The sequence below is a fragment of the Heteronotia binoei genome, chromosome 8, assembly GCF_032191835.1.
Source record: "Heteronotia binoei isolate CCM8104 ecotype False Entrance Well chromosome 8, APGP_CSIRO_Hbin_v1, whole genome shotgun sequence".
NCBI classification, from domain to species: domain Eukaryota; kingdom Metazoa; phylum Chordata; class Lepidosauria; order Squamata; family Gekkonidae; genus Heteronotia; species Heteronotia binoei.
Window position 1 is genome coordinate 95,695,766 of NC_083230.1, and position 14,888 is coordinate 95,710,653.

The following is a 14,888-nucleotide window of genomic DNA, read 5'->3' on the forward strand; positions in this document are numbered from 1 at the left end:
TCTTTTCTGTTCATGGCTCCAGTCTCTGGATGTAGGTATCCACAGATCTGGCCCTATTGAGAATTAGATATATTGCTAAGTTTCAAAATGCACAGAAGAAATGATATTGCACTGGGACCTGGACATTGATCAGAAATAACAAATACTACATAAGCCTCTGGAAAAAAAACTATACCTATTAGATTTAGTGTCAAGCATTTTTTTCCTGCGCTGAATATTAAAAGCAATCTTATCTCACTCATTAGATCAGCTTCAGCCAGCTGGCAGCCCACAAGCAATTATATCCAGTCCCCAGTGTTTCCTGTAATTATAAATCACAGTGTGATACACTTTTGCCTTCAGTTTCACACCTACGAACACTGTTCTCAAAACCCATAGGAAACTAGAGACTACACCCCAATGATGGATTTAGGTTTTGGGTACAAACTGCACACAACAAATGAGAGCACTTGCTCCTTAACAGTCAAAGCCTCTCAAGACAGATGACCCTAACTTTATCTGTGGCACACACAATCAAGAATAAACTGTCCCTAAACAGCACAGAAAACCCCATACAGGGGGTTATCGAGCAGTATTTAAAGAGATATTCTGTCATCATAGGTCAGGGAAGAACTCTGTTGGAGAAAAGCAAGCCGCAACAGGATGGGACAAAAAGAAAGAGAAACAGTAGCCTGTACCCGACCGCTCCCATGAGCAAACTCTGAATCCCCCCCTTCAGTCTAACTATGGACACATCCCAGTGACAATACAGCAGATCACAGCCAGGAAGATCCTAAACCACACTAGGGGAACAACCATGGTAGTGAAGCAAACCAATGACATCATCTTGCCAGCCACTAGATAAGAAAACCTACCGGACTCCAAAAATAAAGAAGCAGACAGCAGCAAATGGATACAGCAGGCTGGTACACGCTCAGATCCTTACTACAGCCTCAGCCACTCTTGTGGGGCTTTGGGGGGGGGGGCTTACTATGGAGGAAGAGACTGGGGCCTTTCTAAATTGAGTTTAGTCTTGGATCAAGAACAAACAAGCAGCATGACCTGCACATCAGGGAAGCATAGTTTCCATTCCCCTTGATCCAAAGATTCTTCTCCTAAGTATTTGAGGTGATTTTCATATCTCCAAACCCCAAAGGGAACTCATCTCTTTAATTTTCACAGCTGCTAAACATGCCATTGCATTAACTTGGAAAAAGCCTGACTCTCCATCTATCCAGGTTTGGGCATCCAAATTATGGGAATATTTTATTCTAGATAAACTCATTAGTTCTCAACCTTCACATTCCTTGTCAAGCACTAATGCCTCTCTCCTTTGTAGATGGGAACCCTTTTTACGGTGGAATATAGGTTCCTCTTCAATAAACTCTACTCTCCCTCAAGAGGAATACCTCAATTTACTAGCTGTTCACTGACTGATTTCTTTGGATCACTATTCCTACTTTCTTCTCTTCCTGATTATTTAACTCAATATTGTTTTCTATTGATATACATTATTAGGTATGTGCAGTGTGCGTTTGGTTAATATTTTGTGCCTTCTTTCCTTTAGCAGCGATGTTACTGTGGTTTATATCCAGCCATACTGTTTTGTTTTATTGCTCACTATTGTACTTCATGCAGCGTCTGTATTTTTCTTCCTGTATTTATATGTTCAATGTTGAACTTCAAGGCTATTGTACCTGGTAGCTAATTCTTCAATAAAATTTAATGAAATTTTAAAAAAGAAAGGGAAGCATATCTGACAGAAGAATCCGTTTAAGAGAAAAGAGACCCAGCCAAACAATGCCTGGGGTTCCCCCCCACCCCCGCTAAGAAAATAACAGAAGAGGGGGAAAGCCGCTGAGGAAACGGTTGCCAGGCTGACATCGAAGGACCGCGAGGCAGGCGAGAGACACGGGCGCCATCACCCGCCGCCGCTTCAGCACGTTACCTGCAGGCGACTTGCTTCGTCCAACAGCCGCTGCTTCCTCCTCCGGCGGCGGCCGGCTGTGGTCCGGCTGCGGGGGGGCTGGAGGCCGTGGTGGTGATGGTGGTGGCGTCAGCAGCGGAGGGGCTGGAAGCCGTGACAGCCGCCCCTCCGGCTGCCGCGGCTGCCGCTCCCGCCGCTCCGCCACCACCGGGGGCCACCGCAGCCTCCGCCATTACTGTTTACCCCACACAGCGATGGCCCCACCGGAACTTCCGGGAGCGCATCCTTCCGGCCGGCTGGACAGTAGGGCGGGGCAGAAGTCGATGGGCGGGGCGAGAGGGGGAGGGCGGGGCTTATTAACCGAAGGGTAGGATTGACTTGGCAACAAGAGTTGTGATTGGTGGTCCCTGTAAGGGAGCTCGCCTATGGAGAGGGAGAGAGGCGGGGCGAATGGGCCGATAACGTTGCTGGGGAAGAATGGAGATTGGTGGGGAGGGGTCGGGGTGGTATGAAGACGAAGTCTCTCGGGAATTTACGGAGTTCGGGAATTTCCGTCACGGTCTCGAAGTGTTAATGTGGACGTGCTGGAATGTTGGTGGCGAGTATCGTTTTCACACGTTCCAGCGGTGTCTGTTTCCTCCTGCGAATCACTCGGCCAGGATGTTTGGCAAATCACAGTACCCGACGGTGCATACTTTTGTCGCTTGTTTGATGTTGTTGTTTCATTGTGTGTGTAGCAACATATAATTCCTTACAACGCTCAAGGAAATGAATACAGTGTAAATTATAAATTGTCTGTGTAAATTGCTCTATAACCTGGAATGTATATACATTACCTATAATTATAGTAATTCATGCAAAATTACAATGAATGATTTACGACGTGCATTCAGTAATGCATACTTCTTGTGTTGTATGTTTGGAAGCTTCCACCACTGGTAAACATTTTAGGGGATTAAAAAGAAGTTTGCCACTAAGTGCGCAAGAGAGCTCCAGCCAATCCCACTTGTCAGATAAATGCGCCTTTAGAATGTATATGGGGTTACCAATTTGGAATTGTGAAATTCGTGGGGAGAGTAGAGAAGGGACTTAGTGGGGATGCCTTGTCACTCTCCAAAGCAGCCATTTTCTCCAGGGGTCCACCCTTCAGGGCAACTGACCTCTGTAGTCTGGAGATCAGTTGCAATTCCTAGAAGAAGAAGGTTGGCAACCCCTTTTCCAAACATCTTATTGCATTAGCTCATTGCATTTTTAGATGTACACTCTAGGGTTGCCAGCCTTCAGGTGGGGCCTCGAGATCTCCCGCTTTTACCACTGATCTCCAGCTGGTAGGGATCAGCTCCCTTGGAAAAAATGGCTGCTTGGAAGGGTGGACTCTATGGCATTGGGCCATACTGAGACCCTTCACCTCTCCAAACCCCACCCTTTCCTGGATTCACCCCGAAAGTTACCAGTTATTTTCCAGCACAGACCTGACAACCCTAACACTTGCAAAAGTGAAATTCTTAGGTGTACGTATAAATGTATTCTGTTAAGAGAATTTACATTGAATAAATACATGTAATAATGAAAAACAAAATGTTAGTTGGCCACTAACTAAGGAGATAAGTAGTTAATATTTTGGGAGTCTCAGGCTGTGATCACACGTGCTAAATAATGCACTTTCAATCCATTTTCCAACTGGATTTTGCCAGTTCACATAGTAAAATCCAGTTGCAAAGTGGATTGAAAGTGCATTACTTAATGTGTGTGATCACAGCCTCAGTTTTATTTTGAAACAAAGATTCTATGTGACAAAACTGAAGACCAGTATCCCAATGCATTGTACAGAAATAGTAAAATGTACAGGGTGGGGTGGAGTTCTGTCTTATTTTTATTCTACCCTTCCTTCAAGGAATTCAGAGCAATGTATGTAGGATTTCTTGCCTTGCCTTTATCCTCACAACAACTCAGCAGTGTAGGCAAGGCTGAGAAATAGCAGATAGCCCAGAGTCATCCAGTAAATTTCTTTGCTAAATGGGGATTTAAACTGTTCTCTTAAAATCTGGTATACCATCCGCTACACCACATACTGATATTTTGTTTTCATTTTTTCATATCCTCACGCACAACATATATGTGCGTTCTTACACATCATATTGAAATGGGCCAAAGTGAAGGCTTTTCCATATTTGGGGGATTCCAAGGTATAAAGATACTCTGCAAGAATTTTTTTTTTGCCATGGTCCCATGCTTTCAGATAGATTTGAGACTATTTTCTATTGACTTGTAGCACTATAGCCCAAATTCTTTGTAGAATTTGGGGGTGGAGACTTGTTTAATTTTTTAATGTGTGTGAATGCATAACATTGTAGTTTCTGCTCAACAGTTTTCATTCATCCAGAACAAACATCTGTAAGAATTAATGAAGTTAATCCCATAGTCGCCTTAATGCAGAAGACCAACACTTGGATTGCTCTGCTTATAGCGATTAAATATGCAATTTAGAGGCATTCTCTTATATTTACTAATGTTAAGGAACTGGCAATTTGTGAACTTGCCTTAAGATGGCCTTCATTTGGAATAGAGCAGGGCTTAGAGACTATGGTACAAGGTGTTACGGTTCCAGAGATGCAAGGTGCTTTGACATGCATTGGGGAGTTTCTGGGATCCTGACAGCCATTCATTTTCTCAGGGAAGAGAGCCATAAAATGCACAAGAAATCCAGCAAGTGGGAGATGTGTTTCTGCAGAGGGAGGAAGTATGGATAGCTGTTGTATAACATGACGTGGGTATGGTGATGTGTGAGATGTCTGCTCCAGGACAATTGGAGGAAGACTGGGGATCAGCTTTGCATGTGGGCAGTTCTCATAAACGTGACTGTAAGAGGCTTCCCACCAACACATGGAAAGAAGCAGAGCTTTTTTTAAAGAAAAAGACCAGCAGGAACTCATTTGCATATTAGGCCACACCCCCTGATGCCAAACCAGCTGGAACTGCATTCCTGTGTGTTCCTGCTCAAAAAGAGCCCTGGGGGAAAAAAAAGGATTTGAAAGGTTGGTAGCATCCATTAGTTGGTTCAAATGCTTTGTCAAAACACTGGGAGCCAGATTTCTCTGCAGGGTGCAGGGGGGAGGGGTCTGGAGGTACACAGAGATCCAGGTGGGATGTTGGAGGTACTGTTCTGTGCTGTTAAATTAGCACAGACTTACATTTTATGTTCTTTTAATTTGATCTGTAACCAGTAGGCATTAATAGATATTTTCTCTTCCTTTACTCAAGTTTCATCTGTAGCTTCATCTGTAGCGTTTTCCTGTTTTAGAAAGCAGGCTATGATTCAACAGACACATTAAACATACATGCACAGGAGAAGGGCTGGAATAGTTGTGAAACTTTGCCCTTTGTACTTGCTCAGAGGCAGCCTTTACCAGAGTAAAGCCTTTACCAGTGCACACAAAATCTTGCACCTTGAATAAAACTTTGTTGGTCTTAAAGGTGCCAATGGACTCAGACTCAATGGACTCAGACTTTGTTCCAGCGTTCCTCTTGCCACTGGTACCATGAGAGGCTGTATTTTAACTTGGAGTTAGGGTTGCCAGCCTTCAGGTGGGGCCTGGAGAGCTCTTATTTTTACAACCAGTGTTCGCTGTAAGCTGTGAGTCTTGTGAGCAAAAATTCTACTTCATGAGCTATTGGCATTAAAGTTTGCTCTGGGGTCATTTTTCCTTAGCTAAGACAAAAATGTGTGAGCCAGAGGCTAAAAAACTATGAGCTAGCTCACACTAACTCAGAGGGGACACTCTTTACAACTGATCTCCAGCTGGCAGAGATCAGCTCCCCTGGAGAAAATGTCTGCTTGGAAAGGTGGACTCTATGGCATTGTACCATGCTAAGGCCTCTCCACTGTCCAAACCCCACCCTCTCCCAGATCCACCTGCAAAGTCTCCAGGTGTTTTCCAACATGGATCTGGCAACCCTACTTGGAGTAGTGGCACAATTAAAAGAAACTTGCTTTCAGTGCACACATACACACAACACACGTGTACAAATACATAGACCTGAAGCAGATTTATGACACAAGGAATGGGTCTGGTGGGGAATTGGCCAAGTGGAGCTCAATCAGCCAGGAGGTCATCAACAACAAAACGCAGAGTCTTTTAAACTAATTTTATTGCGGTTGATTACAGGCATGACTCATCCACACATGAAAGGCGGGGGGGGGGGAGGCTCAGCAAAAAACCCCAAGTACAGAGTATATAAAGGCTTTGACATTGGGTATGTCTAACTGAAATCTTAAGAGCACTTCCCTGGGAGTATGTCCCACTGAGTAGACCTTAGCAGGGCTTTTTGGGTAGAAAAAGCCCAGCAGGAACTCATTTGCATATTAGGCCACACCTCCTGATGTTACCATTGTTTAACATAGGACTTTTTGTAGAAAAAGCCCAGCAGGAATTCATTTACATACTAGGCCACACCCACTGACACTAAGCCAGCCAGAACTGCATTCCTGCTCAAAAGAAGCCCTGGACCTTAGTAAGATTTTGAGTAAATCTGTTTAAGATTGCTCTATAAATTGTTCTAAAGCATTGTTACAGCTCTAGATAACGTCAAAGGTACACGTTTAGAAGGCAGGGTTTGGGGAATACCAACTCTTAAGAAAGAAACATCTGCCCCTTCCCTAACAAGCCCTTGTTGAGTCCAGCGATCAGGAAAATTCCAACCTTGGGGTTTCAGCCTAGCACAAAATATACCTGACCTGTCCACTACACTCTGGTGGAGACAAGACTCCCATTTTGTTACGAGGCTGAAGTTGGTTCCTTATTCCGATTCCTTATTCTTTACTTTGGACCATGAGACAGCATGTGTCTTCTTGAACAGCAGAGTCCCCTGAACATGGGGATGTATGATATATGGCAGTCTAGACCTTATTTTGGGGTTCAGAGCTTTCAAACTCTCAGTGTTTTTGGTTGAATTCACAAATAAGGAATGAATAAGGAACTGGGAATAAGGAACCAACTTCAGCCTCCTCATTTTGTTTGCTTATTTTCTCACAGGCCTTTCTAAGCCCATTGGGTTCAGTTGATTTGGAAGTGTGTAACCCTGTTCGTGCTGTTAGTTATTGCTCAAATTCAAGTTGTTATGAGACGTTGTTAATTCATTTAGTGTTTATCTGTGGAACCAGAAATAGCAGTCTTCCTGTTCCCTTATCTATTGAATTTGAGGCACTGGAATGGTCACACATGATGCATAAAAACTCAGCAGTTGGTGAGCAGTGACTGAGATTCATTTCAATCCACTGAAACTAATATTTATACAAAATTTGACTGCAGCCTATGGTTTACTTCAGATTTCTCCCTCTTTGCTGAAAAGTTTTTGTAATTTGGGGGCAGGGAGGCAAACTGTCCACACTGCTGTTTTCCTGAAATTCAGTATGTTTTGGTTTTAATTCGGTAACTTTCTACAACCTAGTAAATCTTCTTAAAAGATTGTCCAAAGCTGGCTTTGGTTTTCTCATGTAAATTCATGATGTTGAAATGGAAAAGCACAGAAGTTCAAGAAATCACATATTTATCCCCCAGCCCCTGTCATAGCAACCTCCCCCTTTCCCAAAGCAGAGAGTGGTCAGAGTCCCAGCTGCTTTATTCTGTTAATGATGACTGGACTTGCTCCACACAAAACCTTTGACTGGAATGTCAGACAGCTGAAGCCAAGAGATCTCTGTTGCAATTCCCATCTGTCCTGCCTTTTTGCAGTGCTGGTCATATGAAATGTCCATCCAGCATATGGCTGACAGACACGCACAGAGGTAAGAAGCTGGCTCCTCTTGATCACCTCCACCTATAAAAGGCAAAATAAAAGGTTGATGGATGGGTGGGAAGCAAGATTGGAGGGGGAGGAGAGAGAAGCAAACTCACGACTATGAAGATGACGTTGAAAATGCAGTGTTTCTCATTACAAATGAGAGTTTCGTGAGATGGGTGGAAAGATTTTAAAATCTTTGTTAACCTGGTCTAGTTTAAAAGAGCAGCAGTGGACACAATGTAAAGTGAGTAAATGCAAAAAACCCCTCAAGCTGCATTTGATCAAAACCGGACAAGTGTTGTCAAATTTTAACATTTTCTTTTAGTGTGTGGATTGCCACCTATCTTCTTTTATAATGCGGAACCACCAAAAGCAAGGAATGATTTTTATACCTTCTTAAATTAAGTAGTCTACCTGGGTCTGAAACATATGGTGGAGCAATTGGTTCATCAATCACACACACACACACTTTAAAAATACCCCATCAGCGGGAGAATAGTTGTTTTAGAGCAGTTCATTACTTTCTTTGTAAGCATTACAAATGCTTACAAAAAAGTAAAAGTATGTAGGCCTTAGTACTTAGAAGATGCAAACGTATCGACCTGTGCTGTACAATCTGAAAAAGCGACAGGGCTCTTTGGGGGCAGGGATTTCCCTTGTGGCCTCCTCCCTGACAGCAGGTTGGGGGCCCCCAAACTGCCTGGCGAGAGCTTGGCAACCGTACTCTCCTCCCACTTCAGGGTTATCAGAAAGAGCAGTGGGGTGGCGTTGAATGTCTGCTGTCTATGCCATAACAGAACACTATCTCCATAAAAATTAAATGTGTTTTATGTATATATTTTGGCAGACATCTAGACAATAACAGCCTATTCATGTTTTATTTATAATTCTATTATTTATAATTGTACTGTTTCATGATTTAAAACCAATAAACTGTTAATTTACAAAAAACAAACAACCTAAATGTGAATGCTATACCATTCTTTGTGACAGACATTTCTAGTTATTCTCAAAGGCCTGATTCCTGAGGGTTTCATACTTATATATATATTACAACCTGTGTCATATTGCAACAGAGTTGACATAGTCGGCCAGTTTAGAGTATGAACAGAGTTGACATAGTAGGCCAGTTTAGAGTATGAACTGTCTGGCAACTCTTCTGTTCAAATTTCACCTCAGTCATAACTCACTAAGGGGCTTTCAGCAAGTCCTTTCCTTAAATTTCATCCAAAGAAACCCCTCCCCGGTAAAATAGGTAGAATACTGACTTATGCATATAGGACTGTAACAATTATTGGGATCATTTATGGGAAATATAGATTATATTGGCTCCTTTCTGTGTCTTCAGGTAGTCATTCTATTCTCATGATAGTGTCCTGGAGTAGGGTTGCCATGTCCCCCCTGACCACTGGCTATGAATGGGGGACTAGGATTGCTAGATCCAGGATGAGAAACTCCTGGAGACCTGGCGGTGCAGCCTGGGGAGGACAGGGACTTCAGTGGGGCACAATGCCATGGAATCCATCCTCCAAAGCATCCATTTTTTGTCCAGGGGAACTGATCTTGATCGTCTGGAGATGAACTGTAATTTCGTGGGATCCCCAGGTCACACTTGGAACCTGGCATCCCTAGTTTTACCTCACAAACCAATCTTCTCATGATGAGTAGTCAGGCTCCCTAATCAAGATGACATCTATCACAATTTAACAATTATACAAATTATAAATGTAATTGTTTATCAAAGAAATGCACTTGTGGCATTGTATAAAAAATTCAAAAGAAAAAAAACCCAACAACCCATGAATATATTTTTTCTGCATGGCAAACTGTGTGCCAGCTTTTCACTGGGTCAAACTTTTATAGGGCCACCACCAGAAACAAGATAAAATGTATTTGTGGCTGCTGTTAAACCTATTTATAGCTATCATTCTATCTTTATCTTCTTTGCAGATTACATTTCATGTATTTGATGTTCAATGCACAATTTAAAATCAGCATCAGATGAGACTAACATTTCTCTGTACCAGTAACCAGTTTATGGAATATCACTGAACACCTATTGTATATTAAATTCCTGATACCAGATAAAAAATATTATTTTATTCTCCTGGGTTTGGATTTACATTATTTCAGTCACCTCACCACAAATTTTCCTTGCAACAAAGAAAGAAAAACAACATACAATTAAAGTTAATCAGTCCAAAACGGGTACCCAACCTTTTTGAACCAGTGAGTATCACTGCAATTTTGACACAGTATGGTGGTGCAGCAACAAAATGGCTCTTTCAAGAGGCAGAGCCAGCAACAACATGGCTGCCACAATTTACTGTCTATTGAAGATCCTTGTGCTGTGGTGGCAACTGCCATCAAATCAATGTTTTTACCAGTAGAGGTGCTGGTAGGTATCATGATGCCCATGGGCATCAAGTTGGGTACTCTGGTCTAAAACGTTTTATATATATATATATATAATCTTCAGAAGTCACTGAAAACAAATTGAGGGCAGTGGATTTCAAGCATGGTTAGTTTTTCCTATGGATTCAGCTGTTTTTCTTCTTTATTTTAATTGCTTCTTTGTGTGGATTTTACTGCCGCTAAATTGATTTTTATTGGCTGCTAAATGAAGCTTTAAATCTGTAACTGCTTCCATTTTATTGTCGCTTTGTGGCTAGTGTCCTGGATTGTGATATGTTCTGAACCTTTTTTTATTCTCATGCTATAATATAGTGGGTTCTATGCATGGCAGAGTCTCTGAGTAAGTGATAACAAGCTCTTTAATAGACATCATATAGGATAGGGCTACGTTACAAGACTAGGCCCAACTTATATACATCTCTGGATTCCCGTGCTAGCACATCATTGGGTCATTCAAACCAGTGGGGGCTTGTGATTGGTCTCGGGCTACAGGGATTTGAATCCTGCAGCCCTTTGTTCCCAAGTCCCCAAGCTCAGTTCGCCTGGCTCCATTGAGCCCAGTGGGAACATCCAAAGTCTTCCCTTGAGTCCACATACATAACATCCCTCCCCCCTTAGTTCGCAAGCCCTAGTGAATATAGTCTTTAAGGTACGTGGGCTTGCGGTGCTTTCGCATCGATCGCCAAGCACTGGAGCTGGCGGCGACGCAGTTTCTGCGTCCGGCGTTCCTGGTGGAGGTCCTGGTTCTAAGGGGAATTCCGCTGGCTGGACTGGGTCCTCCAAGGTCTCTGGCGCTGAGGGTGGTCCCGTCTGGCACAGGTGTAGCTGTGGGCTCTTCTGCTTCCTCCAGCTCAGGGGTTGTTTGGCCTAGAGCAGGCGCCGGGGTGGTTGCGTTCTCATCCTCGTCTTCCCCCCCGAGCGCCTCTTGCACGTGTAATTGGTCAATGAGCCGCCTTATTGTGAATCCGCCCTCTGAGATGGCTTTGTACATGACGGCCCCTAGTACACGGGATACTCATGCTGGTATCCATGCTGGCCCTCCCCCGAAGTTTTTGGCAAACACCAAGTCCCCTGTGTCGAACCCCCGGGGGGCCCGGACCACCTCTTGCAAGTCGGGCACGCAGTCCGGGTGCATTCGATCCAGGAGGGTTGTCAGCCACCGGCCCATGAGAAGCTCTGCTGGGCTGTGGCCGGTGACCATACTGGGGGTGGTATGTTGTGCCAGGAGGAGCACTTCCCACTCCCCATATATGATGCGGCGGAGCGTTTCCTTCGTAGCCCGCACCATTCTTTCCGCTTGGCCGTTTGTGGCTGGGTGGAAGGGGGCCAACCTTATGTTTTTATTACATTCCGGCCGCAGAAATCCTGAAACTCGGCCGAGGTGAAGGCCGTCCCATTATCGGATACCAACGTGTCTGGGAGGCCATGTGTGGCAAAACCCCTGCAGAGCGCCCCTAATGCCGCCCGAGAAGAGGTGGAGGCTACTGGCACTACCTCTAACCATTTGGAGTAGGAGTTCACAATGAGGAAGCATATATGCCCCTGGAAGGGCCCCGCAAAGTCGAGATGCAGGCGGGACCAGGGGTTGCGAGTGGACTCTCACTGTTGGGTCGGGGTGCAGGGCCGCACTGGACGTGTCTACTGGCATGGCTGACATTAGCACCCAGGACTCAATGACGTCAATTTTGTCCTGGGCTGGATGAATGCCACTCGCGTCCACCGTATACCCCAGAAAGTCTATGGTGGGCACCCCCAATACACATTTCTCCGGTTTTACCTTTAACCCTGCCCCCTTGAAATGCTGTAACACCATTCGGAAGTGGTCGGCAAATTCATCCTCGGTGGCTGCCGCAATCAACACATCATCGAAGAATGGCTAGACCCCCGGAATGCCTTTAAGAAAAGAGTCCATCAAGTTCTGAAACAGTCCTGGAGCCACGCTGACCCCGAACTGTAAGCGTCTAACTCTGAAGGCTCCCTGATGCATCACGATGGTTTGAGCTTCTGCTGTGATGGCGTCCACGGGGAGCTGTTGGTACGCCTGTGCCAAATCTAGTTTTCCAAAATTTTTTGCTCCCGCTAAGGATGCTAACACGTGGCTCACCACCACCTTATTAATCGTGCATTTATAGTCAGCGCAGATGCGTATGCTGCCATTGGGTTTGATCAGGGTTACTATGGGAGTCTCCCACTTTGCATTAGCGACTGGTTCCAAAACCCCTTGGGCCACGAGGTGGTCAAGCTCCTCTTCAATCTTGGGCCTAAGAGCACATGCCTGGCCTTCAGCCATATGGGCTGCATGTTGGGGTCCAGTTGTAAGGCTACGGGGCCCCGGTGTATGTGCCCAGAGTCCCATCGAAAACCGCGGGGAACTCTTTGCACACCTTTTGAAAATCTCTTTGAACGGGGGTGTAATGGATCCCCATCACTTGGAACCAGGACTGACCTAGAAGGCTGCATAGATCGCCCTCTACCACAATGAGGGGGAGCTCGCCCTTGAACTTTCCATACCTAATGTGGACCAGGCCCACTCCCCAGACTGCAACCTCCCGCTTTTGAAAGTCCCGGACAATGAATGAGGTTGGTTTTAACTGAGCTTCCCCCCTGGGGCACATCTCCCCGAACGTGCGGGTCGCAATGACTGTCTGGTCCACCCAGGAGTCTACGTCCATTTTGCAGTGCTTGCCTTCCATGAACAGAGTCACGTAATATTTATCTGAGGAGAGAATGGGCAACTGGCATACCTGGGTCCCCAAAGTGGTGAGTGCCTGGATGTCGTCCACTAGTGCGACCTCGTGGTGGTGGCCATTCTGTTGGTGAGGACGTTTTACTTGGTGCAGCGCCACAGACTGGCACACCCAAGCGATGTGCCTGGCCTTCCCGCATGTATGGCAGGTCGTGCTCCTGAACATGCACGTGCGCCGCTTTTGTGGCTCCCCACAGCTGGCGCAGGCCTTGGGGGTGGTCGATTCTGTCACTTGTGGCCTTGGCTTTTGTTGGCCTGCCTGGTGCAGCTTGAGGGCATCGTCCCTGTCTGAGTCATTCGATTCCACGGCCGGTCGTAGCTGGTGAGCGCTGGTTCCCAGGCAGCAGGCCTTCTCCTTTTGCGCATCCTTGACTGCGGTGGCTATTTGTAGGGCCTTCTTCAAGGTCGGCTTTGATTCCATCACAATTTTCCGACGTGCCTTCATGTCCCTGAGGCTGTGAGTGAACTTCACGAGAGGGTCTCTTCCAGTTGTGTACCGTACTCCGCTTTCCTGCCCAGGTCTCACAGGCCGGCTAGGAAGGTTGCAACGGTCTTGTTCGGCTCCTGGAAGCTGTTGAGAAACTGTAGTTTCCGAGTGAGGAGAGTAGGCTTCGGGACGAAATGGCCAGTCAGCGCCTCGATGATCTTGTCGAAGGAAGACACCTCAAGCGTCTCTGGCGCGACCAGGCTCTCTGCTAGCTGTAGCGTGGCAATGCCGCAGTTGCTCAGTAGGATGGCCTTCTTGATTTCGAGTTCATCGTCCTTGATTCGCTGTGCCACGAGGTGGTACTTGAGTCTTTTGACCCAGGCTTCCCAGGCCTCGGGATGCGGATGCAGTGGCCATGATCGGGCTGAGCAGCGGTGCCTCTTGCACGGCAGCGCTGGAGCTCGATGCACTTGGCAGTGCTGGGTTGCCCTGGATCTCACTCATCCAGATCCCATCCTCGTCACCACTATAATATAGTGGGTTCTATGCATGGCAGAGTCTCCGAGTAAGTGATAACAAGCTCTTTAATAGACATCATATAGGATAGGGCTACATTACAAGACTAGGAATGGGGCCTGCCAGCCCAATTTATGCACATCTCTGGATTGAAAAAACCAACGCTAGATCCGGCCGAATTGACACACTATCGGCCGGTCTCGAATTTACCCTTTTTGGGTAAACTCATTGAGAGGGCAGTGGCGTTGCAGTTGCAGAGTTTTCTGGAGGATGCTTCCATTCTCGACCCCCATCAGTCCGGTTTCCGTCCGGGTCACGGGACGGAGACAGTGCTGGTCGCTCTGATGGACGACCTCCAGCAGCATCTGGATCGAGGCGGCTCGGCGGTGCTGGTGTTGTTAGACCTTTCAGCAGCGTTCGATATGGTTGACCACAAGCTGCTGACTTGCCGTCTCGCCGACGCGGGGATTCAGGGGTTGGCCTTACAATGGCTCTCCTCGTTCCTTGATGGTCGGGGACAAAGGGTGGCAATTGGGGGTGAGTTGTCCCAGAGGCACACGCTTGATTGTGGGGTGCCTCAGGGGGCAGTTCTTTCCCCAATGTTGTTTAACATCTACATGCGCCCCCTTGCCCAGATTGCCCGGAGGTATGGGCTGGGTTGCCACCAGTACGCTGATGACACCCAGCTCTATCTATTCATGGACGACCGGCCTGACTGTGTCCCAGAAAACCTGGACCGGGCATTACAAGCCGTGGCTAGATGGCTCAGGCTGAGTAGGTTGAAACTAAATCCAGCGAAGACAGAGGTCCTTTGCTTGGGTCGCCGTGGTCTGGGAGGGAAAATTCCCCTTCCAGCTCTTGACGGTGTGCCACTGACAATGGCGCACAGGGTCAAGAGCTTGGGGGAACTACTTGAGCCTGCCTTAACTATGGAGGCCCAGGTAGCAGCCACTGCTAAGTCCGCATTTTTTCATCTTAGGCGGGCGAGGCAGTTGGCTCCCTTCCTGGAGCAGGACGATCTGGCAACAGTGATCCATGCAACGGTCACCTCAAGGTTGGATTACTGCAATGCCCTCTACATGGGGCTGCCCCTGTGC

General features: G+C 46.3%; 2 protein-coding genes across 2 annotated transcripts in view; both read right to left on the bottom strand.

Annotated features, from left to right (window-relative positions):
* Positions 1-2,230, bottom strand: part of MKRN1 (makorin ring finger protein 1) — a 28,550-nt gene extending 26,320 nt beyond the window's left edge. The window contains exon 1 of the mRNA XM_060245662.1: positions 1,928-2,230. Coding sequence (XP_060101645.1) covers positions 1,928-2,139 — 212 coding nt within the window. The 5' untranslated portion in view covers positions 2,140-2,230. The remainder of the gene's footprint in view (positions 1-1,927) is intronic.
* DENND2A (DENN domain containing 2A) overlaps positions 1-14,888 on the bottom strand; it is a 367,380-nt gene that overhangs the window by 252,118 nt on the left and 100,374 nt on the right. The window lies entirely within an intron of this gene.